General features: G+C 36.9%; 1 protein-coding gene across 14 annotated transcripts in view; it reads left to right on the forward strand.

The window, feature by feature from the left end:
• Nucleotides 1-25,121, forward strand: part of SRSF11 (serine and arginine rich splicing factor 11) — a 51,979-nt gene that overhangs the window by 1,647 nt on the left and 25,211 nt on the right. For 7 of the 14 annotated variants that reach the window (XM_010347682.3, XM_039473507.2, XM_039473509.2 and 4 more), the window contains exons 2-3: nucleotides 14,446-14,670; nucleotides 22,076-22,209. In XM_010347682.3, coding sequence (XP_010345984.1) covers nucleotides 14,471-14,670; nucleotides 22,076-22,209 — 334 coding nt within the window. In that variant the 5' untranslated portion in view covers nucleotides 14,446-14,470. The other 7 variants (XM_010347686.3, XM_039473510.2, XM_003921423.4 and 4 more) reach the window with 2 other exon arrangements.

Consider the following 25,121-nt stretch of genomic DNA (forward strand, 5'->3'; position numbering starts at 1 on the left):
GATGAGGAATTTGAGGCTAAAAGGGGTAAAGAAACTTACCCAATGTCAGAAGTTTCTCTGAGTAGCATGACCAAGAATTTGAACCTAGACTGTCTCCAAAACTTATATTGTTAATCACCATGACTTCCCTAGTGGCTTTTCATAATTCCTAACTTGTCTTTTTTTTTTTTTTTTTTTTAACCCTGCACTCATTGTAAGAGACACTTGTTGTTTTTAAGATGATTTATTAAAGAACCACCTTTTTCTCTTTTGTGGAAAGTAACAACCTACCTTTGGAGAAATGTATTGGTCAAGTATAAAATTTTACAGTAACCAGCCCTTCCCCTACAACAGATTCTTCTTTCGTTTCATTTTTTTTTTTTTAAGAGACCCATGTCTCATTCTGTCACCCATGCTTAAGTATAGTGGTGTGATCACAGCTCACTGCAACCTCGAAATGCTGAGCTCAAACAGTGCTCCCACCTCAGCTTCCTTAGTAGCTATCACACCACCGTGCCCAGCTAATTGTATTTATTTTTGGTAGAAACGAGTCTGTGTGTGTTGCCAGAGCTGGTTTTTAACTCCTGGCCTCAAGCTATCCTTCCATCTAGGGCCTTCCAAAGCACTGGGATTACAGGCATGAGCCACCACACCCTGCCTAGTTCAATTTATTAAAAAATAACAGCAAGGTGTAATTTTTTAATTTGTTGTTCTTAAAGTTAAATATTTCATTATTGACATTTAATGATCCTGTATTAAAAGGAAAGTATATCCTGCTTAATGGCAAAGAGTAATTCTGAAAAAAAATCCAGGTGGCCATATGGTTGTGGTAAACTCCAATAGATATAAACTGACATAGGTAAGAATGTTACTACTTAACTGTAATACAGTGTGTGTGTGGTAGGGGTGGGGAGGGGGTGTTTTGAGATGAAGTCTAGCTCTATCAACCAGATTGGAGTGCAGTGGCTCGATCTTGGTCACTGCAACCTCTGCCTCCCAGCTTCAAGTGATTCTCCTGCCTCAGCCTCCCAAGTAGCTGGGATTACAGGTGTGTGCCACCCATGCCTGGCTAATTTATTTGAATTTTTTTAGTAGAGACAGGGTTTCACCATGTTGGCCAGGCTGGTCTCAAACCCCTGGCCTCATGTGATCCACCCGCCTCAGCCTCCCAAAGCGCTGGGATTACAGGTGTGAGCCACCACACCCAGCCTGCTGTATTGTATTTATGTAGTAAGTACAAATGGAGCAAGTGACAGTGAAAATTATTACCTTATGGAATAAAGAAAATAACATGTTTTATCTTAAATTGATGGAAACTGAAAGCTAATCAACTTCAATTGAGCTTTTTTATGAAGTAGGTATATATATTTATGTGAGAATTAGCTCTGTATTTCAGTTTTAAGAATACATTGAAAGCAAAAATTTTAACTCTTTTTCAACACTGGCATTTAAGTCAAAGTATTTGCTTTTTTAGAAAAAATGACTTTATATGTACATTACTAAAATAATATGAAATAAATGTCTCCTCTGTCACAGCTGGAGACTGCTGCACAGCTACCTTTTGTAATGGACTTGTCTAGCTAGTATTTACTATATTCATTTTATTTAAGTGATGAAAGTCTCCCCTTTTTGAGCTTCTTTTTGCTAAATGAATAAAAAAAGAGAAGAAACCAAATTTATGTTAAGCCTAAAAATTACATTAGCCAAAGGGTACTGTTCTGTTTCATAACAGAAAGTAAGACTGTTATCAAAGTATAGAGCAGCTTGTCTCTACCATTAAAATTTATTAAGACATAGATGAAAGGTCCAGTTGATGGGATGAAATTGCAGTAAGAGTAAATTGAGTTAATTTGTGCAGATTTGCAAGCACATTTGTTTATAAAATGGAGTCAAGTAAGAGCAAAGTGTATTTGTTTTGCAGACATTCTAGGAAGTTTCTTTTTTTGTAAAGTAACAAATTTAGCCTATTTCAAATTGTATTGTGTTTATCTTTCAGAATATATTTATCTATGAGAGCTTCTATTTTACGGTAAAAGTTATTTATGGAGAGAACATTTTCTTTAAAATTTTAGATTTCCTATTTCACATTTGTTTTCCCTTCAGGTCTATCATCGTCATTTTTAAAAGTAGCTAGGAGAAGACATTCTTTTTTTTTTCTGGAATAGAGTCTCACTCTGTTGCCCAGGCTTACTGCAGCCTTGACCTCCCTGGCTCATGGGATCCCCGGGCTCAATGGATCCTCCCACCTCAGCCTCACAACTAGCTGGGACTACAGGCACCTTGCTTTTTTTTTTTTTTTTTTTTTTTTTTAATACAGAGAAAGTTTTGCCACATTGCCCAGGCTGTTCTCAAACCCCTGGGCTCAAGCAGCCTACCTGCCTTGGCCTCCCAAAGTGTTGGAATTACAGGCATGACCCACCATGCCTGGCCGAGAAGACATTCTTTTCTTTTCTGTGCAGGCAGTACATATTTTGCATTTTTATAGTTTCAAATGTAGCTTTGAAATTTGTATTATGTTTAGAATTAGAGTTGTGTATGGTAATTTTTTCTAATGGAAAGAGTTCATTTTCTTTAGAATAATGCATTTGTATATTCTTTGCTCTCTCTGCTTCTCTTACATACTTTTGAATAGTGAAACAGCTTGCTCTAGGGAGGTTTGATATTTGATTCTAGTATTTTCTCTCTCTTTTTTTTTTTTCGAGACAGAGTTTTGCTTTGTCATTCAGGCTGAAATGCAGAGTTCACTGCAGCCTTAAATTCATGGGTTCAAGTGATCTTCTGGCCTCAGCCTTCAACACATAACCCCCAATAGCTGCAACTGTAGGCTCATGCCATCACATCCAGCTAATTTTTTAATGTTTTATAGAGACAGGACCTCCCTATATTGCTCAGACTGGTCTCAAACTCCCAGGCTCAAGCAATCCTCCCACCTCAGCCTGCCAAAGTTCTGGACTGGCCAGGTATCATCGCTCATGCCTGTAATTCCAGCATTTCGGGAGGCCGAGGCAGGCAGATCTTGTGAGTTCAGGAGTTCAAGACCAGCCTGAGCAACATGTTTAAACTCTATCTCTACAAAAAATACAGAAATTACATGGGCATCGTGGTGTACCACCTGTGATCCCAGCTACTCAGTAGGCTGAGGTAGGAGGATAGCTTGACAGAAGGCAGAGGTTGCAGTGAGCTAAGATTGCGTCACTGTACTCCAGCCGGGGCAACAGAGTAAAACCCTGTAGGCCTGAGATTGCAGTCATGAGCCACCATGCCCAGCTCTCTCTACTTTTAACAAAAAAATGGTAGTCCCCAGATTTAGGAAACTTCTCTCTCTTACATAAAAGCTTTTTTTACATGTTAGTTTTATTTACTTGAAGGTGGAAGCATTAGTATAAAAAAAATATCAAAAATGCTTTTAATTTTGAGTTTTTTTCCCCGGGTTTATTTTATTATATTTGTAAAAAGAAACTGAAACAAGGGTGATGGTAAACCAATCCTGCTTATGTCATTTTCAAAAAAGCACTATAATATTGAGATTTGTTTATTAGCTGTTCTAAAATCAGCTGGAAGTATTTCCTATTATTCACAGTGATTGTTACTCCTAACCTTTAATAGCTAGTGCAGTATTCTTGCTCTTTCAATACATTTTCTGACTTAAAGTCTCAGATTTTGTACTAATTGTACCGATTTTATGATTTTTTTGGGGGGCGTGGGGGACTTTAAACTAGTAAAGCAATACAGAAGTAAAGTTAGGGCACCAAACCCTATCTTTGTATTACCACATACACTACCGAGTAAGTCTGTTTTAAAAACAATTTCAATCAAAATCCACTATTTTGATTGCATCCCACCCACAGTTTTGTTCAGTTGGATTCTGCTTGCAATTTCATTTACTTTGAAAAGAGAGAGACAGTAAATGTTTATGAATGACAAATACTGTTCATATAGCAAAGCTCACCTACAGTTTTAATAAGACACACTATGGTCCCTGAGATTTTATCCTTAATGTCAACTTAAGGGGGAAAATCTGTATAATCTGGTAGTTTGTTAAACAATCACAATCAACAGATTATTAATTTAAAATTTGATACTCAGATTTCTAGGCCACATATTTATACTCACAATTACAATTTGATTAGTCCTAGTTTAGCTTTCAGAATACCTTCAAGACTGCTCACAATTTTTTTTCTACTTGAGTTTTTCTTTTTCCCACCTTTTGCAATATCACAGTTACATATACTTAAATATTTGAAAGGAATACATCACAGGAGTGTTGAAATAGTAAACATTTAAATACTTGGGTACTAGTGATGCAAATCTGTGAACCCAGCCATCATCATTCCAGAGGTACGTGTTTTTCATTCAACGCTAAATTTATCAACCATCAGTACAACTTTATGACCATCTTAGAGGTGCTGACATTTTTGCTTTTCTTTTTAACTCATTTCCTAGAAATATTCCATCTCTACCATCTTATCCCTCCCCTAAAATAATTACTTGATCAATATGTCCAAGTGCTTTAGATTTCAGCATGAGCTAATTGTGACTTGAAACTGACAACAAGTGACTGGGGTGGCAATTGCAGGAAAGAAACGTGGCCCTTAAAAACTACTTACTGTGCTTTATTTTTAGGAACTAAAATTTCTTAATTTTAGTAAAATTGTGAGTAATACTTTATTTTTTTTTAATTGTGCTTTGGTTATTTGATAGTTTTTTTGTTTTGACCCATGTCACAGTACTTCTAATCAATTTATTTATTTTTATGTTTTGTTTGTTTTTGTTTTTGTTTTGAGATGGAGTCTCACTCTGTCACCTAAGCTGGAGTGCAGTGACACGATCTTGGCTCCCTGCAACCTCTGCCTCTGGGGTTCAAACCATTCTCCTGCCTCAGCCTCCCAAGTAACTGAGATTATAGATGCATGCCACCACTCCCAGCTAATTTTTGTATTTTTAGTAGAAATGGAGTTTTGCCATGTTAACTAGGCTGGTCTCAAATTTCTGACCTCATGTGATCCGCCCACTTCAGCTTCCCAAAGTGCTGGGATTACAGGCATGAGCTATCGTGCCTGGCTATTTTAATTTAATATTAATCAAAGGTATGTACAGCCATTTGTGTCTTTTGCAAATAAGAATAATATTCTTGCTCTGAAAATATACAAAACTAATTGAAGCTCTCCTAGAATGACTTTTTTCATGGAAATATTTGTGTCTTATGTGAAAAGTAACGTTTAGCCATCATCTACGCATGCATGCTATTGGTAATATACTGCTTTAGGATCAAAATGATCATAAAAATTTGAAATCTGTTCATGTTAGTGTCATGTTTGCATTGCAGTAGTCTCTTACAGGAGAAGGGACATCTAATAATGGTACAATTCATCTTTACTATAACTTAACTGTTTACAGGGTATTTTCTTATCACTTTAATTTTGACAATAATGCTATAAGGCAGGCGTCCCCAAACTTTTTACACAGGGGGCCAGTTCATTGTCCCTCAGACCGTTGGAGGGCCGCCACATACTGTGCTCCTCTCACTGACCACCAATGAAAGAGGTGCCCCTTCCTGAAGTGCAGCGGGGGGGGGTGGGGGGGGGTGGGGGGGGTGGTCAGGGGCCGCATGCGGCCCTTGGGCGGGCCATAGTTTGGGGATGCCTGTTATAAGGTAAGACAAGTATTACTGTTGTTAGTCATCAATTGAAATGATAAGGAAAGCCAAGTATGGCAGCTCATGCCTGTAATCCAGCACTTTAGGATGTCCTGGTGGGAGTTCAAGACCAGCCTGGGCAACATAGGGAAACCCTGTCTCTACAAAAACTTTAAAATATTAGCTGGGTGTGGTGGCATGAGCCTATGGTCCCAGCTTCTGGAGGTGTGGGGGCAAAGGGCTGAGGCAGGCGGATCACCTGAACCCATGAGTTTGAGGCTGCTTTCAACTCTGCACTTCAACCCAGGAGATAGAACAAGATCCTACCCCCAAAAAAGTATAATAAAAGAAAAGAAGGGCCGGGCATGGTGGCTCACACTTCTAATCCCAGCACTTTGGGAGGCCATGGTGGGTGGTTCATGAGTCCAGGAGTTCAAGACCAGCCTAGCCAACACAGTGAAACCCGTCTCTACTAAAAATATAAAAATTAGCTGGGCATGGTGGCAGGTGCCCGTAATCCCAGCTACTTGAGTGGCTGAGGCAGGAAAATCGCTTGAACCCGGGAGGTGGAGGTTGCAGTGAGCCAAGATCGCACCACTGCACTCTAGCTTGGGTGACAGAGCCAGACTCTGTCTCAAAAAAAAAAAAAAAAAAAAAAAAAAAAGAAAGAAAAGATGAGAAAATGGAGAGTTGGAAACTGGCTTTCCTGTAATGACATGTAACATTTGTTGAGTGCTTATGGTGTTGGGCACTCTGCTAAGTGCTTTGTGTTTATATTTTTAATCTTAGAAACTTCAAATGGCATCATTATCCCCATTTTTCACATAAGGGACACATTAGCTCATGTGGTTAGTTAGAGGAAGTACTTATTACAGTAAATGAGAACAGTCATAGGGGAGTAGAATCAGGGAGTAGAATAGAAGCCACCTATGTTTTTACATTCATATAGTTTGAGTATTTAACATTAAACTTACTGCTGTTTTTAACATTCCATAAAAAACCTATGATAAAATGTGAAGTCTAAATAAGAAACTATTCTCACTATGTAAACTAACTAGAAGAGTTATATCTGTCATGTGAGTTTAAATTTTTCTGGATTTATTATGACAAGACATAGTAGGAGACAGTACAACGTAGTAGAAACACAGGCTTTGGAGTGAGATGTAGTACCTGGTTGGTTTTTTTTAATCCCTGCTCTGTTATTACTTGCTTTATATGTTAGACAAATTGCTTAACTTTTCTAAGCCTTAATTTCTTTATAGAGTAGTCATTATAATAGTAATTAATTTATTTATTTGAAGCATTTGTATTAGTAGTCTCACTTATCCTCACAACTACCCCAATGAGGTGGGCATTGGAGGTAATGCTTCACATATTTCGTGATTTTTCCCAAATGGCGTCCAATAATCCAGAGAAACTAAATCGTTTCCAGCAAGATTCACAGAAATTCTGAATATTTTTAAAAAGGAGAAAATATGGAATCTGGTTACCCCTTAATGTATACAGCTAAAAATTCACAAATTTTTACTGCTTTAATTCTACTTAATTTTGGTAGATATTGAATGGCTTGGAAAAAGGTACCCATTTAACAGATTTGTAAATTAAAACATAGCTATCTAGTAGTTGGGAGAGGAACCTAGTTAAGGACCTCTTTTATTTAAAAAATAATAATAAGCCTGTTTAAAGGGCTATTTTTATAGATAAAAGTTCAGTCTAGATTTTGGCCATGTCTACGTTACAGGATGCTGGGAGGTCAGACAAAAATGATTCTTTTGCCAATGGGTAGTAGCATTGATGTTTTTCTTCCCCATGTATCTTGCCAAGGATCATTCAGTCAAGCATGTCTTCATCAGTGGAATCCAACTGTCCTGCCTGCCTCAAGAATATGTCTTTTCTTTAGCTTCCCTGATGATTTTTGGTGGTTCAGAAATAGGTGTGTGTGTTTACGTGTGTTTGGTAACCTCTTATTACCCTCTTAGTTGTGAGGATAAGTAGTCTCACTTATCCTCACAACTACCCCAATGAGGTGGGCATTATTATTACCCTCTTAGTTTAAATAAGGAAATTGAAACACCAAGTAATGAGCTAAAGTTCAAACAATTATCTTAATTGGTAGAGCCCCTTCAGGTGACTCTAGGGCCTTCATTATTAATTACTCTAGCACCTTTTAAGTGTTTTGAGGATTGAAGGTCATTTTGAAAGCATTCAATTAATGTAATTCAGTCTTATTAATAAAATGTACTGACTTGAGTACACTGTTTTTTTCAAGTTTTAGGTCTTTAAAATATCATTTTCTTCATGAAGAGAAAGTTAATTTTATCACATGGGGAAGAAAACATAGAAGGTCAAATGGTGCATATATCTAATTCCTTGATTACAGAAAACTGCTATTAAAATGCATGAAACTATTAGAGGTAAAGATACGTATACTCTACTGGATATTTTCTTGCATTGAACTTTTTTTTCTTTTTTAAGATTGTGAAGCATTACCTCCAATGGCTTTTTGTCAGTTAAGACTCCAAAAGAAACTTTTATAACATACAAGATATTATTGAGTAATCAGTGTCTGGAGCTTCCCCAGCCAAATGTTTCTTTTGAGCCGATTAAATAAAAAAGCCAAGCAAATTTGTACAAATAAATTGACTCTGTTTTCCAAGCCATACATGTGCACTATAGCTGAGAATACTGTGCATATGGATGCAAGCAACAGTATCTTAATGTTCTACTACTTTTTTTCTCTATGTTAATCATAAAACAAAGCTATGAAAAAAATCACAGATAGATTTTTGCCTATAATTTCAGGGTGTTCACAGACCCTGCTCTGTCAATTTAAAAACATACATATAAAATCCTTGCTATAAGACAATATATATTAAACAATATTAAAGAAGTGTTTGAAAATAAACTTAGGTAGACTTTTTTCTGTCCTAGTATATGTATCCATGTGTTCTTTTTTCTGTCAGTCAGTGCTCTAGTGCGAACTCATCCTTATCAGCCCTTCATTTAGATGAAGAAATGGGAGCGTGGGATTCACAATTTGATTTTTAAATAGACATTAATATGTATAAAATTGTATCAATTTGTAGAATTAGAATAGAACTAATTTATACAATTAGAAATAGAAATTAAAATACATCTGCAGATAAGATTTTTTTGTTTTTTGGTTTGAGACAGAGTCTTGCCCTGTCATGTAGGCTGAAGTGCAGTGGTACAATCTCAGCTCAATGCAACCTCCGCCTCTTGGGTTCAAGCGATTCTCCTGCCTCAGCCTTCCAAATAGTGGGGACTACAGTTGCACACCATCACACCCAGCTAATTTTTGTATTTTTAGTAGAGGCAGGATTTCATCATGTTGGCCATGCTGGTTTGAACTCCTGGCCTGTAGTGATCTGCGCGCCTTGGCCTCCCAAAGTGTTGGGATTATAGGCATGGGCCCCCATTCCTGGCCTACAGACAAGTTTTTTGAAACGTATGGATTTGTAATCAGCAATTTATTTCCTGAGTTTTTCTTATTGCTCTCTATAGCTAAAGGGGGAAAAAATGATAGTCAAATACTTTGAGAGTTAACCAAATTTTCCTCTAAATGGGTACAAATACAATATTGTCATTCACAAAGCTTTTGCTGTATACATACCCTTATGTATACTTTAGTGATAAGCCATCTGCCTTACAGAGTTGAGCAGATTATATAGAGGCATTTGTAAAGTTTCTGGCACATAGGTGATGGTAGATTTTTGTCTAATGCTAGACTTGTTCCAGTATATTATTAGGTACCGGAAACCAAAAGACTGATACATTGCCTTCTCTAGCCTCAAAAAATGTATTTGCTTGGCGGTGGAGGAAAGAGCTATTTAACAATTTCATAAAAGGCCTGTTGCTTGTGCTGATTTGCAAAATTGTGTCAGTTTCGAGGACTCCACTGTCTTTTCCATTAGGGTGAACAAAAGTGGCTAACAAAAACAAAAGTAACTTGATTTATCCAGCTGGAAACAGGGTGTCCAGTGAGTAGTGATTATGCATACCTGTGCCTTCTCTCTTTTATATAAAAGACCTTCTATCTAAATACAAAGATATTTTTAGAAGCTTGAGATGGGAAAGAACTAAAGCTTGTTCATTAGGATTAATAAGATTGGTATTGTTTTAAGGATGTGTATAAAGCCTCATTGTCTAATACTATTTGACATGCTTTCCTGCTAATATCAAGCACCAGTTTAATTTTTTTTTCCAATGTGGCAGGAGTGGTTCCCTACCTGTCCTACCTGTGAATCTTCCAAGTATTATGGGGAACCTGTAAGTTAAATCCTGTGTTTCAAAAGCCTATAAGAAATCATGTACTTTTCCATAATGTGACTTTATAGGCCAAATGTTAGGTTTAACTTTTTTTCATTTGAGATAAGGTCTCACCCTGTTACCCAGACATGGAGTACAGTGTCACGATCTCAGCTCACTGCAGCTTTGACCTTTCAAGCTCAGGTGATCTTCCCCTTTAGCCTCCCAAGTAACTTCGACCACACGTGCACACCACCACACCCGGATAACTTCTTTGTATCTTTTGTAGAGATAGGGTTTCTCTCTGTTGTCCGGGCAGGTCCCAAACAACTGGGCTCAAGCAGTCCGCCTATCTCTGCCTCCCAAAGTGCCGGGATTACAGGCATGAGCCACCATAACCAGCTGCATTATCTTATAATAAAACTGTTAATAATTATCATTTATATATAACTAGAAGGCTTCCCTTACTCACCTCCAAAGATGAGCTATTTGAACCTTCTCTGCATACTTCCTTCACTTCGCTTTCCATATCACAAGATTTCTTTCTGTGTCTCTCTCTGAAATACAAACTGGAATGCATTCACTTCACAAAGAGTAGTCTTCTTACTTTTCTTGAAAGATTCAAATTTGTTCTTATCCTTAGGGTTTAATTTGTTATTTCCTCTGTCTGGAATACTCTTCCTCCAGAAATTCAAATGGACTGCTTCTTCCTTTTGGTAAGGTCTCAGGAGATAACACTTTTTCCGCCATCCTCTGTCCTATTTCATTTCATCACAACACATTACTCCTTTCATATTTGTATTTTTTTATTGAAAGTTTACCATACTAGACCTGAAGTTTTATGATAGCAGGCACATTCACTTCATTTTCCCTGCTTTATTTCCAGCAGCTAGGAAAATCGTTGGAACAGAGTTAGGTATATAATATTTGAAAAGATTTGTGAGTTTTTTTACTGTCTCTTAATGATACTGTAGCTATAGTGAATAAAACAGGCATGAATTCTGTCTTGAGATTCTATCTTTTCTATAGCCTTGTTTAATTGTGAGCCTAAATAAATCTGAAGTGATTTAAAACTGTCATAGATTGGACATATTTGTTACTTGCTTTAATATATTTGTTATTTGTCTTTAGGTATATGTCTTATTCCTATGTGAAACAGACATTAACATAATAATCTATTAAACCTACAAGAATCTTCAAAATTATGATTCAACTCTTCATTTGACTGACAAAATGACATAGGTTTTTAGAAATGAAGTGAAATTTTCTAAAATCACATGCTTAATGACAGGGCTGGTATTTTAAGCTAGCCTTCTAACTTTAAATTCAGTGAATTTTTTTTTTGGTAGCTGCTAAATGATTTGAAAATAAAATATTTTGAAGTCCTCTTTATTTGAATAAACTTTTTTGCCACTTTGTTTCTCTATAGCAAATAGCATCTATTTGTTAAGTAAGTTATACATAAATTGGCTTCTGGTGGTTTAAAGGATTTTATCACAACTATCTTTTTCTTTGGTTTGAATTTGTAATTTTAATTATGAAATATGTCGAACATACAGAAAAGTGTAGAGTCATATAAAAGATTTCTGTGTACCCATCAAAGAGAATTAGTACGTGTTAACATTTAAGGAAAAAAGAAAAAGGTATGAACCCTCCCCTTCTGTTATTTGTCCTTTTATTATCAGGTATTTTAGTATGTGTAGTATATGGTAGGCATTCCCAATAAATGTTAAACTATTAAAAATCTGTAACTGGCAGTTACATATGTCTGATTCAAAATGAGTAAATAAATTGCCAGACATTTTTGTATTCACAGATACTCATTTATGAGTGACTTGCAATTAGTCATACAATCAGCCTCCATAACCATGTGTTCCACATACTTGGGTTTAACCAACCCCTATCAAAAATATTCAAAAAAATAAAAAATAATGACATTAAAAATAATAAAAATGTTTAGAAATACAGTATAACAGCTACTTACAAGCATTTATATTGTATTTAGTATTAAAAGTTGAGTATCCCTAATCCAAAAAACCAAAATTCAGAATGCTCCAAAATCTGAAACTTTTTGAGCACCGACATAAAAAATAAATGCTCATTGGAGCATTTCAGATTTAAATGTTAGCATTAGGGATGCTAAATCAGTAAATATAATGCAGATATTCCAAAATCTTTTTTAAAAATTCAAAACACTTGTGGTCCCAAGCATTTTAGATAAGGGTTACTCAAGGGTATGAAAGGATGTGCTTACATTATATGCAAATACAGTCATACCCCTCCTGAGGTAAGTATTCGTGAGGAATTGATACCAGGACCCCAGAGGATACCAAAACCCACAGATGCTCAAGTTCTTTATGCAAAATAGTATAGTGTTTGTATATAATCTGTGCACATTCTCCCAAATATTTTAAATCTCTATGCTAATAATAATACAGCGTAAATGCTGTGTAACTAGTTGTTAGATAAGAAATGAAAAGTCTATACACATTTAGACCATCAATTTTTTCCCACGTATTTTCAATCCCAGGTTGGTTGAATCCACATACATGGAGCCTATGGATACAGACCAAATGCACTACCACACAATACCATTTTATGTAGGGTATTTGAGCATCCTCTGGTTCTGATATTTGTGGGAGGATCCTGGAACCTATCCCTCATGGATACTAAGGGACAACTGTATGCTTTTCTTTGAAAGTCTTGGCTCTAGCTAATGCTATTTGGTTTCTGTGAAGGCCATAGTTTGTAATTTTGTTGAGGCTCACATTCAGTCAACCCATCTGTTTTCTGTATAAGCACTAGCGAAAGTCACTTAGCCAGTTGGCTCTGCATCCAAATATCAATAACCTCACTAATGCAGATACTCGGTAAGGCTTCAGGTTTTACCTCTCAAAACATTCAAGGTCAAGTAAATTACTTAGCAAACTGTCTTAAATGACACTGTCATTAAGGTATATTTGTGCGTGTATCCAGCACACTTATTGAGCACTGATTTTGTGACAGACATTGTGCCAGGTTCTGGCCTGACCCAGGAAGCTCACAACTTTGAGTGATACATGTCAATAGTAAATGTATGTATCCTCTGTTATTTAGCAGAAAAGAGGAAGCCTTAACAGCTTGCAGAAGTCATAGCAGTAAGGAAAGGAATGCTCTACAGAAGATGACAGATAAAATGAGGGACGTCATTAATAACCTCTCTAGGCACAGAGATATTATGGTTTTTGTCATGTTTAGGGAACTACAAGTCACTGGACTACACTGAATGCAGTTAAGAGAATAGTTCAGATGAGGTTGAAAACTAAGGCAAGCCTTTTTTTAATACTCAAAAGCTTCAAAATTATTTTAAGCAAGAATACATATGTAAAACAAGTTTTTCTTGAGAAACTGCAGTATATAGATTTTCTTTAGAAATATATACTTGAAAAAATACATATATACTTGAATATATTTTATTTAGAAATACATACTTGAATATATTTTCTTTAGAAATATATACTTGAATATATTTAAGTACTGTAAACTGTGCTTCCAAAAAGTCAGCTATTGTGAAATTGATCGGGCGCGGTGGGTCACATGCCTCTAATCCCAGCACTTTGGGAGACCGAGGCGGTGGATCACCTGAGGTCAGGAGTTTGAGATCAGCCTGGCCAACATGGTGAAACCTCGTGTCTACTAAAAATGCAAAACTTAGCTGGGCGTCATAGCAGGAGTCTAGCTACTCACGAGGCTGAGGCAGGAGAATCGCTTGAACACAGGAGGCAGAGGTTGCAGTGAGCCAATATGGTGGTGCCACTCCACTTCCAGCCTGAGCAACAGGACGACTGTCTCAAAAAAAAAAAAATCATCTATTGTGAATAAATTTTCAAAGTGCTAGTAAGTTTAACATTAAAATATCTTTTCTGAAAGTTTGAGTGACAAAACAAATTGGTTACAGATTTAATGTTACCAAAATTCATGGACATTTAAGATTCCAGGACATTTTATACTGTTGATGGTGGGGTGGCATCTTAGCTTGGGTGTAAACATCGTTAGTAACTGGATAGATCTGTAGATGATTATCAGAATGCTTGAGTAGTATTTAATAAGCTAAAGTGACTTTCTTCAGGCGGATGAATGCTTGCTTTAAAAAAAAAAAAAGTGTACACTTTCTTCTCTCTTCCGAAGAAGAAAAGAAAAACAAGAGGGACGAAGATGGATAACTCCTTTCTCCAGACCGCGGTGCTTCGCATTTCTCGAGCTGCGGGCGAGGGCTGCTGGGCCTGCGCGGGGTGGAGCCGACGCTGACGCGCCCTGCGCCGCAAGGCATTGTGGGAGCTCGGGCCCGCTAGTGCCGTGGTTGGAGGCGAGGTGGGGCGGCCGTTTGTTTTCTCGTGGTCTGGAACTCGCGCGCTCTCTTCCCCTCCCCCGCGGCGTGCGGCGGCGGGGGCTAGAGGCGGCGGCGGCGGCGACAGCGGCAGCAGTGGTAGCAGAGGCTGTAGCTTCGGACACCCTCCTCTCCCGCAAACCGGTTCCTCTTCCCCCTTCTTCTCACTGTTTGTTGTGTGTTTGATGTGTTAAAGCAGGAGCGAGAACCCGAGCAGCGCCATGAGCAACACTACCGTCGTCCCTAGCACTGTGGGTCCGGGCCCCAGCGGCGGGCCCGGTGGCGGAGGTGGTGGCGGCGGAGGCGGCGGCACCGAGGTAATCCAGGTGACTAATGTCTCCCCGAGCGCTAGCTCTGAGCAGATGCGGACTCTCTTCGGTTTCCTAGGCAAGATCGACGAACTGCGCCTCTTCCCGCCGGAGTGAGTATCGTCCACCATCGCTGTTTGTGCTAACGCCGCCTTAGCCTAGGCCTAAACCACACACCATTCCCTTAGGCCCCTGTCGCTGCTTGCCCCGGCCAGGCTGCTTGAGCGGCTGGTGGCTTACCTAAGACAGCTGTTGTGTTCCAGGCCTACCAAAAAATGCAGCGTGTTTTTTTCGCCTTAAAGTGTACCAACGTGGTCGTTTGGCTTTGGGGACCTAACGCAAAACTAACTCCACTCCGTACTGCGTATATAGGTTAAATCCCTTTTTAAAAAAATATTGAGTAAATTTTCGCGTTCTTCAAGAAAGGTAACATAATTATTCATGCTTGTGTTAATTTGGTGTTGAACTTTGTAGGTAGTTGTTCACTTATTGCTTAGTATTGTGGTTCTGGCCCAGCAACGTAATTCAAATATCACATTCTCTTCTACAGATAATTCAGTGAACCTGATTACTTAATTTTTATAATGTCATAAAATAGGTTATAGCTGAAACCAGAGATTTTCTTTTGTTTGAATAATAAGCAGATTTGTGATATTTCACAGTTGTTTTTGTTTTTGTTTTTTTTTTTTGAGACGGAGTTTCACTCTTGTTACCCAGGCTGGAGTGCAATGGCGCGATCTCGGCTCACCGCAACCTCCGCCTCCTGGGTTCAAGCAATTCTCCTGCCTCAGCCTCCCGAGTAGCTGGGATTACAGGCACACGCCACCATGCCCAGTTTATTTTTTGTATTTTTTTAGTAGAGACGGGGTTTCACCATGTTGATCAGGATGGTCTCGATCTCTTGACCTCGTGATCCACCCGCCTCGGCCTCCCAAAGTGCTGGGATTACAGGCTTGAGCCACCGTGCCCGGCTTATTTCACAGTTGTTGAGAAGAATTTTTATAAATGTTGAAATTTGGTGCGTATGAGTTTTTATCCTTTTGTGTCACTTTTATTTCGAAAGCTATTTTTATCGCAAGAATACTAACTGGATTAATTGTAAAGAAAAAAATAGTTAAAAGAAGCCATGAAGTAAGATAAGGTATACTATTAAACATTTGGAATAATAATAGTCTCGTGCTTTTTGGAAGACTTACTGGTGGAAAAGTGACAGCTCAGTAAACACCGTAATTGAGAATTTTATGATGTCACTTACATACAAAACAGGAAATTGGAATCCTGTAAGAATCTACTGTTATGGTACATGTAATAAAGTATTAATTTCTGCTCAATAAAATAATTGATAAAAATTTATCATAATGAGATATTTGTTAAATATTAGCATATTTCATCACTTTACACTTAAAATGCTTTTGCAAGATTATTGGTGTTTTCAAATTGGTATGTTGCTAATTTTTAGGGAAATTAACATGTGGAGAGAGGATTCACTTAGTTTGCGTGACGTGTTCTGGGAACAAACATGTTTTTATTCCATTTATTTTGCAGATACTTGTCTTGCTTTGGTAATGAAGGACAAATAGCTTTCATAATATGAACATATAGAAATAGATGCTTTTCAGTTTTCTCACAACTGTTTTAAGCTCAAAATTAATAAACAGTATAACAGAAAATAGTGATACAGTGGATTATTGTAATCATTTTATTAGTGGAATGTTTGAGATACTCGATTTGTGACAATTCTTTCCAATCCCACAAGTTAAGAGTTTTGTTATAGTTGCTGACTTTTAAATGCTGTTTATTCTCTGAAGACAGTTTTATGGTGCACTTATAAAAAGATAACAGAGATGTAGGCATTATACTGGTTCATCTTTTACCTAATGCATAACCAGTATCTTAGAGGAAGTTGTGATGGAGCAGAGTCTGGCTTTTTTTTTTTGATAATCAAATGAGCAGTTCCATCATAACCAGAACAGCTAATGTGTGCTTGAGAATTTCTCTCCCAACTATGTGATCTGGGATACTCTGCATCAAAAGGACTCCTTTCCCTATATTGAGAGAAAGAGAGATAAATTGATACGTTTTTACTCTGACTACTTCATTTATCTCCCCACATACAAGATCATTGTTTCTTTGAAAATGTACAGTGTTTACAATAAGGTAAATGTTATTGGTGGCATTCTACATTTGATCAGTAATGTAGATGGCTACTTTTATTCACTTGATGTTGCATTTTGTTTCTTTAAGTGTCAATAAATTAATCTGACTTGTACAAGTTGCATAAAATTTGTTGGTAGTTTCTATCAACTTAGAGTTTTCAACAATAACTTGCCAGAGAAAATGTGCTGTGGATTCCCAGTGGTCCGCAAGGGTTCATCATTCCAAAAATATTTACTCTTATAACATTGAGTGTTTCAGATTACATAAAATTCTGTCTGTTGTGAAGGGGCCACCTAACTGTAACTATTATCTACACAGTTGGCCTTCTTCATCTCTGGGTTCCACATCCATGGATTCAACCAACTGTGAATTGAAAATATAAGGAGAGTGTGTCTGTACTGAACATGTATAGACTTTTTTCTTGTCATTCTCTAAACAGCACTGTATAGCAACTATTTACATAGTATTTACATTGTATTAGGTATTATAAGTAATCAAGAGATGATTTAAAGTATACAAGAGGATGTGCACAGGTAATATGCCATCTTTTTTTTTTTTTTTTTTTTTTTTTTGGGAGACGGAGTTTCGCTCTTGTTACCAAGGCTGGAGTGCAATGGCGCGATCTCGGCTCACCGCAGCCTCCGCCTCCTGGGTTCAAGCAATTCTCATGTCTCAGCCTCCTGAGTAGCTGGGATTACAGGCACACACCACCATGCCCAGCTAATTTTTTGTATTTTTAGTAGAGACGGGGTTTCACCTTGTTGACCAGGATGGTCTCGATCTCTCGACCTCGTGATCCACCCACCTCGGCCTCCCAAAGTGCTGGGATTACAGGCTTGAGCCACCGTGCCCGGCTGCCATCATTTTTTTTTTTTTTTTTTCTCCACCTCTTCCCCCTACCCATGTCATTTTATATAAGGGACTTGAGCATCTGTAGATTTTGTTATTTTCAGGGAGTCCTGGAACTATGGATAATGAGGGAAAGCTCTATATGATTTCCCCCAAGAAGGCAGTCATATGCACCTTTAACTCTTTTTCCCCAGATGTATCTGTGACATGCTTAACTACTTTTATTTTCCCAATGTCACCTTAATCAGAGAAACCTTCCCAGACCACCCTATATAAAATAAAGCACTCCTGCTGCTTTATTTTACTTAACACTACTTTTTTTCTGTAGCACCTGTCACCAGTTGACAGGTTAAGTTTACAACTCCTCTCCTGTAGAATATGAGATGCTTTAAAACACCTATGTGACTGAATCTCACCCACACGTACGGAAACTCTTAATTTTGGTTCTGAATGCCTACTTTGGGGAATCATTTCTTGGATTATGACAGACATGACAACCTGCTCAAGAAGGTCTCCTGCATTGTCATTGTTAAACCCATCTATTTTAAAGCAGAATTTCTGGCCTATAATTTCACTGAGAAACAGAAATACTGTCTTTACAATAGATAACAATCTAATCCTCTCTACAGCATGACAGCCCTGCAGCTATTTGAAAGCATCTGTCAGTGTACCCTTCATATACTCTTGGTTAAGCTGTTATTTTGATTCTGGTTGTTCCTGAAACACATATTGGAAATGCAGCATTGTTTAAATGTCTATTGTAAGTTGGTTGCTTTCTAAATTTATCTTAATTCTTACAAACCCAGAAGAAAAATGTTTGTGACCCTGTTTTACAAGTTCACAAAGTGAAATTTACATTGCCTTTTTTTTTATATATATGCCCAAGCCATACTGCTAGTGTCAGAACTAGAACTTGAACCCAATATTATGATTCAATCAGGAATTTGTTGATTTAGCCATGCAATTTGTAAGATCTTCACATGTTTGGTTTTAGTGGAATTGCCCAGTGAAGTGCTTATCAGGTGATGATCCCAGTGAAGCATGTCACAGTTATCCAGTTATTTAAGGCTGCTGTAACACAGAGATAAACTGAAGTTCATCAGTAACTTTTCAGTGACCAAAATGGACACTTTAATGCTCATATAAGTATAAATTTGTATATAAGGTAAGGGAAAGAGTTCATTACAGCTTTAAAGAAAAAAATGGTTTTAATAGATACAGCATTTTACTGTATGTTTCTTTACATAGTGAGAGGAGGCACGTGAGGTCAACAGTCAAGTTTTCAGGTTAATGTCCTTGTCATATAAACACCTCCCTTTCCGAGGTAATTTTGTTTATGAGCTCAAAATTCTCCACTTTGGAGTGGAAGTTGAAAGGCTGATACCAGTGGCCTAAACCTGAAGTCCTCGTGTATTAGTAGGCATAAATACCATGGAAGAATCTGGGCCTTCATGTTAAAAGGATTCTCTCTACAGACTGTAGGTGAACAATAGAAATCTCACTTTTCTGTGTGTAACCCAGAGGATTCTGAAACAGCTCTCAAATGACATTTAAGAACTGTTAAAACCTATGCCACCACTTTTAGGTGGAGGGCAAAAGTAGCATGCAGGACTCACTTTACCCTATCTTGTTCCTCATTTCTCCCTACTTTATATTCTTAGAAATACAGAGTAAAATACATGTCATATTTGGAAGTAATACTGCCACGAAATTTTAGGGCATAAAAATTAATTTTGGGCATTAGTCCACTATCATATTAACATACTGTCTTTTTAAGATAAATTTTATTGGGAGGCTGAGGCAGGTGGATCATGTCAGGTCAGGAGTTCAAGACCAGCCTGACTAATATGGTAAAACCCAGTCTCTCCTAAAAATACAAAACTTAGCTGGATATGGTGGTGCATACCTGTAATCCCAGCTACTCAGGAGGCTGAGGCAGGAGAAACACCTCAACCTGGGAGGCGGCGGTTGTGGTGAGCCGAGATTGTGCCATTACACTCCAGCTTGGGCAGCAAGAGTGAAACTCTATCTGAAAAAAAAAAAAAAGAAAAATTTTAAACAAGAAAGAAGTTTAAGAATGTAATGTAGTTGTGGGCCCAAATACCAACAAAAAGAGTAAGTTGTTCTACACTCATCTAAAGGAGGCCATTCGAAGTAGAGAGAGATTAATTATATTTTCCCTTCTGAGTTACTGTCTTATTCACAGTGTTAAAATTCATTTAATCTGTACCCTACCATCACTTAACAGCTTTTGATATGGCCAAAACAATTGGAGCATTTGTATGACGTTAATGGGTAGGGAAAAAAATATGAGTCACTTTAAGGTTGCCAAGTATAAAGAATACAATTTGAACACGGGGGCAGTACTTTTTTTCCTAAAGAACTATTCATGGCCAGGCACGTGGCTCACGCCTATAATCCCAGCACTTTGGGAGGCCAAGGCGGGTGGATCAAAAGGTCAAGACCATACCGGTCAACATAGTGAAACCCTGTCTCTACTAAAAATACAAAAAAATTAACTGAGCATCATGGTGCGCGTTTGCAGTCCCAGATAAGAGGCTGAGTGAGGAGATCACTTCAACACAGGAGGTGGAGGTTGTGGTGAGCCGAGATCGCACCATTGCACTCCAGTCTGGATAATGAGCAAAACTCTGTCTCAAAAAAAAGAACTATTTGTTAAAAATAATCATGTTTGGGAGTCATTTCTTTTACTATAATAATAAAAAGTGTTAAAGAATTGGTAGAGATCAGTTTTTAAGAAGTGTTAAGTGCCTGCTATTTTCTCAAGGCATTGTGTTGGGTGTTAAGAATATAAGATGATAGCATTAAAATAACTTTGTAATTTAGTGGTTAAAAACATGGATGTCAGCAAAGAAATGTGAAGTGCCATAGCTTACTAAACCTGCCAGAGTACTTGACGGTGATGCACACCTGCAGCCCGATCCATTTGGGAGGCTGGCTTTTTACTTTTCAGGGTGCAACATTGTTAGATTTTATACCAGTAGTGTTTCTCATCAAAAAACCACGGTATTCTTTTAAAAAAACATTGAACAATGAGCCTCTATAACAAGGTAACTTATATTGCTTGTGGATATCTTGTTAATTTTGCCTTGAACCTGGGTTAGGGTCTGTGCTTGGCCTGGGAGATCCTTGCAGGGAAATGTATCAAAAGTTCTAGTAGGTTTGAGTTCCTAGGCCATATATAGCATCATGTTCGTCTTTGAGTTGTGATGAAAATTGTGGGGTTTTTCGTTAGGTCTAAATTAAGAGAAATTAGTTTTTCAACAAAAATCTGAAATTCTTAGTATAACCAAATTTGATAGAATTACAGTTTTATGTGCACATGGGTGTCTCATTTATTAGAACCTTTGAAGCCCCATTCTGATAGTGTTAAAATATAGGATTTTTCTTTTCATTAATGAGTTCTATGCCGTAAGCGTTAGATTGATGTTACAATAAAGTTTTCTATCCTAGGTGCATAGAATTGTTAGATTTAAAGGAGAAAGAGGTCAGACTTCATCAGAGATCTTAATTTAATTGATGTGGAGTGAAGAGTGTGGATTGTCCCCAACCCCCACACCGTGACTCTAATATACATTAGAGTGTATTAACTAGGGATGGTGTGTTTATTTCCGCCTTAGGGCACTAGCTTTCCAAATAACTTTTGATATGGGCTTGAGCCATTCCTGCATTCTTGCAGTTTCATGGCAGAAATTTGAACTACCCTCTAGCTTAACAGATGGAAAACCCCTGCTTCCTGTGTTGTCTTATCTTACCTACACTGCCAAAACTTACACTTTAACGCTTGTCTTTCTTTTACCTAAGGAAATAATTTGCTGAGGAAACTGACCCTTTTGCTTATTGAAACTTAGCAAGGTAGTACTAGTGGAGCAAAGTACTATTCCCATGTGTGCCTAAATTTTTTCTTCTCTCTGCAAAATGCTCCAAACCAGAAATTCTTGATTATTTACAGTGCCTAAGAGTTCTTATATGCCATGGGTAAATGAGTGCAGGGCATGGGACCTGTTTATTATGCCAGTTCAAGAAAACTAATTAATTATTGAATACATGTGCTTTCTCATGATAATTCCTTTGTCCTTGAAGTAGAAATTGTTCATTTCTTACTCTGAGAAATTAGCCATAAGGAAGCTTTTAAGCCCGAACTACTGTTAACTGTATCTAAAAATAGCTGGTATTGGTATTATGAAAAAAAATGTTAACAATTTTGTGGCCCCCTCAATCTCTGAGACTTTAGTAGTATTAAACTTTTTAACGTGATACACTAAATATAAGTTGTAGTTACAGGTTTTTATCTTCAACTGCATTTCACTGCATTATTTCAGTGAACAGTATGTTGTTGAGAATGTTTTCTTTTGAACTTTACTACATTTGTGTACAATTAGGGTTTTTTATCTGTCTTGTTTTACTTTTGAAATGTGTTGGTTTGTGAATTAGCATTTGTTTTAACTGATATTCTTTTTTTGTCTTCTTTTATGTTCTTTATTTTTTTAGTGATTCACCTTTGCCAGTCTCATCTCGTGTCTGCTTTGTTAAGTTCCATGATCCGGACTCAGCAGTTGTGGCTCAGCATCTGACAAACACTGTATTCGTTGACAGAGCTTTGATAGTCGTACCATATGCAGAAGGTTTGTGCTTTGTTTAACTACCTTTGTGGACATCTTAAGATGACCATTCACCTCAGTAGATGTAGAGTGAGCCATAGTAGCATGTTAAAATCTAAGCTATTAATATTTTAAAACCCTTGTTATACTGCAGTCCATAATTTTTGCTTGCAGATATTTTTTAATTCTAAAAATTAGAAATTAGGTCTGTTTTTATAAGGCATTTACCTTTGTTTTCTTTTAAAACATTTTTAAGTTATTTAAAACAATGTCCCTTATTGTAACTCCCTGAGATATATCTACTTAGTTAATGTTGAGTTTTATGAAAAAGTCCTAAAGGTAAATGATTCACTCCATGTATACTTACAGAGCCTTCAAATATAAATGCATGATGTTATTTCTGTTTTAAATAAATGAGTAGATTGATTTTATTTTCTTAAAGCTTCCTCACATTGATAATCTGGAAAAAAAAAAAAACCCCATGTTGAATTTCAGTATACCAAGGGTTGCAGTGATTTTGAAGTTCAAGAAAGTTCAAGATTTCATGTAGCTTAGGTGCCAAATGGGCACTGGGTGTTTTATTTTATGCCAGATTTTCTTGTTCATTTTTGCTATATTTCTAGAATATCTCTAAATAATAAATTCTTCTCTCTGTTATTTGTGTGTGTGATTTTTGTAGTGGAGAAGGCAAATGCAAAACCCTTCCAGATGCCTGAAAAACAGTGGGTCCTCTGCAGCTACAGGGGATTGTAGACATTAACTAAAGACCAGCAAGCACTCAAGTGCCCCAAGTGTTTTCCTGGTGTAACCATTTGTTAACTACATTTTCTCTCTTTTTACATTTTAGGCTGTTAAAGTAATTTGACAGAAAAAATGAGCAGGTTTTTGGATCTAAAAAGCCACTGTGACAAGACATTTTAATACTATTTTGTAAAATTTTCTAAGGCATATTTTATAATTAGTTTGTTCCCAATGTACTGCTACTTGATTTGCTTTTTGGTAACTATAAATTTTACTCGAATCACTGAAATATGATAAAATTGCTGGATTTTAAGTTAATAATTTAATATGCTGACCAGGATTAAAATGCTTTTCCCTTTCCTGAGTAAACTGGTCAGTGGAAGTGGAATCTTAATATTGTTGGTTTTAGATGCTATCTGAAATCTGTGAATACAAATGTGAACATTTACACCATACCTTGTAAAAGTTGTGAAATGTGTAGTCCTTAACCCTTAGAGAAATTGCCTCTGGTTTTCTAAAGAAATTAACTTATAAATGGATTAAGGCATGTTATATAATAGTACCTCTGTCTCCATGATATTAAAATGTATGAGCCCAGTTTTAAGGTTTTATAATATATAGACAGATAAATTTTTGAGTTAGTGTGTTTTGGTTAAGCAATTTCTTTTATGTCAGTGTGCCTGTTGTAGGATAAGACTTACCATCAACAGAAAATTTACAGAATTCAAATTCAGGATGAATAAAATAGATGATAGGTCTTGGAACAAGGGTCAAATCATGTGAGTAATATGTAAAACATTTTGGTTAGCCTGTAAATTTAAATTTTTATTGGCTAAGTATTATAGTTCCCAATCCCTGAACATAATACAGTATATCATATAAATGCTTTAATAAATATTTTCAGGCCATAGTAATTTTTTAGACCTACTTTTGAAAGTGAAGTATTTAGGAATATACAGTGTATAGAGTTTGGGGAATATTTCATTCAGAAATCTATTGTTGGTGAATTCTGGTATGATATGCTGTATTAATGTTACCTCCAGTAAATACCATTCACTCCAGATTTAGCTATTAAACTTCGGTGTTAGCCCTTGGTCAGTGTTTTAGAACAGTAGACACAGTCTACGGTAAGGAATAGTCTTTAATTGTTAAAACTAAGCTTAATTTGGAAGGAACTCTTAATAGTAATGGATTTGGGGATTATTTAGGTTCCTTGGTTAATGTTTGTTTCTTTTGTCTGTTTCTTTTTCTTTCATTTCTACACATTCATGCAGTATTTCATGGTTCTATCAAAGCAGCAGTAAAAAAAATACTCTTGACGCATGAAAATTAACTGGTGAGGGGCCTCATTGCTATTTTTAAATTGTAGTTTTATTTTTAAATAGTTTTTTTTTAATCAGAGGATCAGATGCATGACTTTTTTTTTAATGGATGCAGATCTTCTATCAGGTGTCTCACAGTAAATTCAAGAGGATTTTAGTTTGCCAGAAATGTTGCAAATGCACTAATTTGAGTAAGATGTTGATACTGAATATATCCTCTTGAGACATAATTTTGCATGCAAAACTATCCCATAATCTTTGTAGGTTTGTTAATATTGATGCATTACTGCCCTATATCTAAATGATCTTCTCCCCCTTCCCCTCCATAACTCTTGGTATCTAAATTGATGACAGCTCTGACACAAGCAAGATAACAGTGCTGTGTAGTATACATTTGTTTATATTATCGGCACTTCTCAGTATAGGTGGAAGGAACCATTACCTTTATTTAACAGTGGTTTTTCTTTTTTGTTGTTGTGTTTTACAGTTCTTTTCCCTGGTTCAGCCTGAACTATATACCAGGCCCTGCTGAAAATACCACCCAACAGTTTTCTTCTGCAGCTTATCCAGTTTCTCTTAAGTGCCCTGTACATATTGTATGTTTTATGATGAGATGCAGTTTCTTAATATGTATTACAGAAATACTACTGGTATTTGCAAATATGTAGTTTAATTGTATTATTGAACTCTCATTTTGGGGGCTTGGGCACATTAACAGATTAATCCATCTGTATAGGGCTTTTGCTGTTGGATAGAATTTAAATTGTCTACATAAATACTTGTCTAGGGACCCTTAGATTTTATCTGAATACACAGATTAGGATTTAAAAACAGATATACATGTCATTTTTGGCTTAAGGAGTTTGGCTAAGT

The sequence above is a fragment of the Saimiri boliviensis genome, chromosome 11, assembly GCF_048565385.1.
Source record: "Saimiri boliviensis isolate mSaiBol1 chromosome 11, mSaiBol1.pri, whole genome shotgun sequence".
Classification (NCBI taxonomy): Eukaryota; Metazoa; Chordata; class Mammalia; order Primates; family Cebidae; genus Saimiri; species Saimiri boliviensis.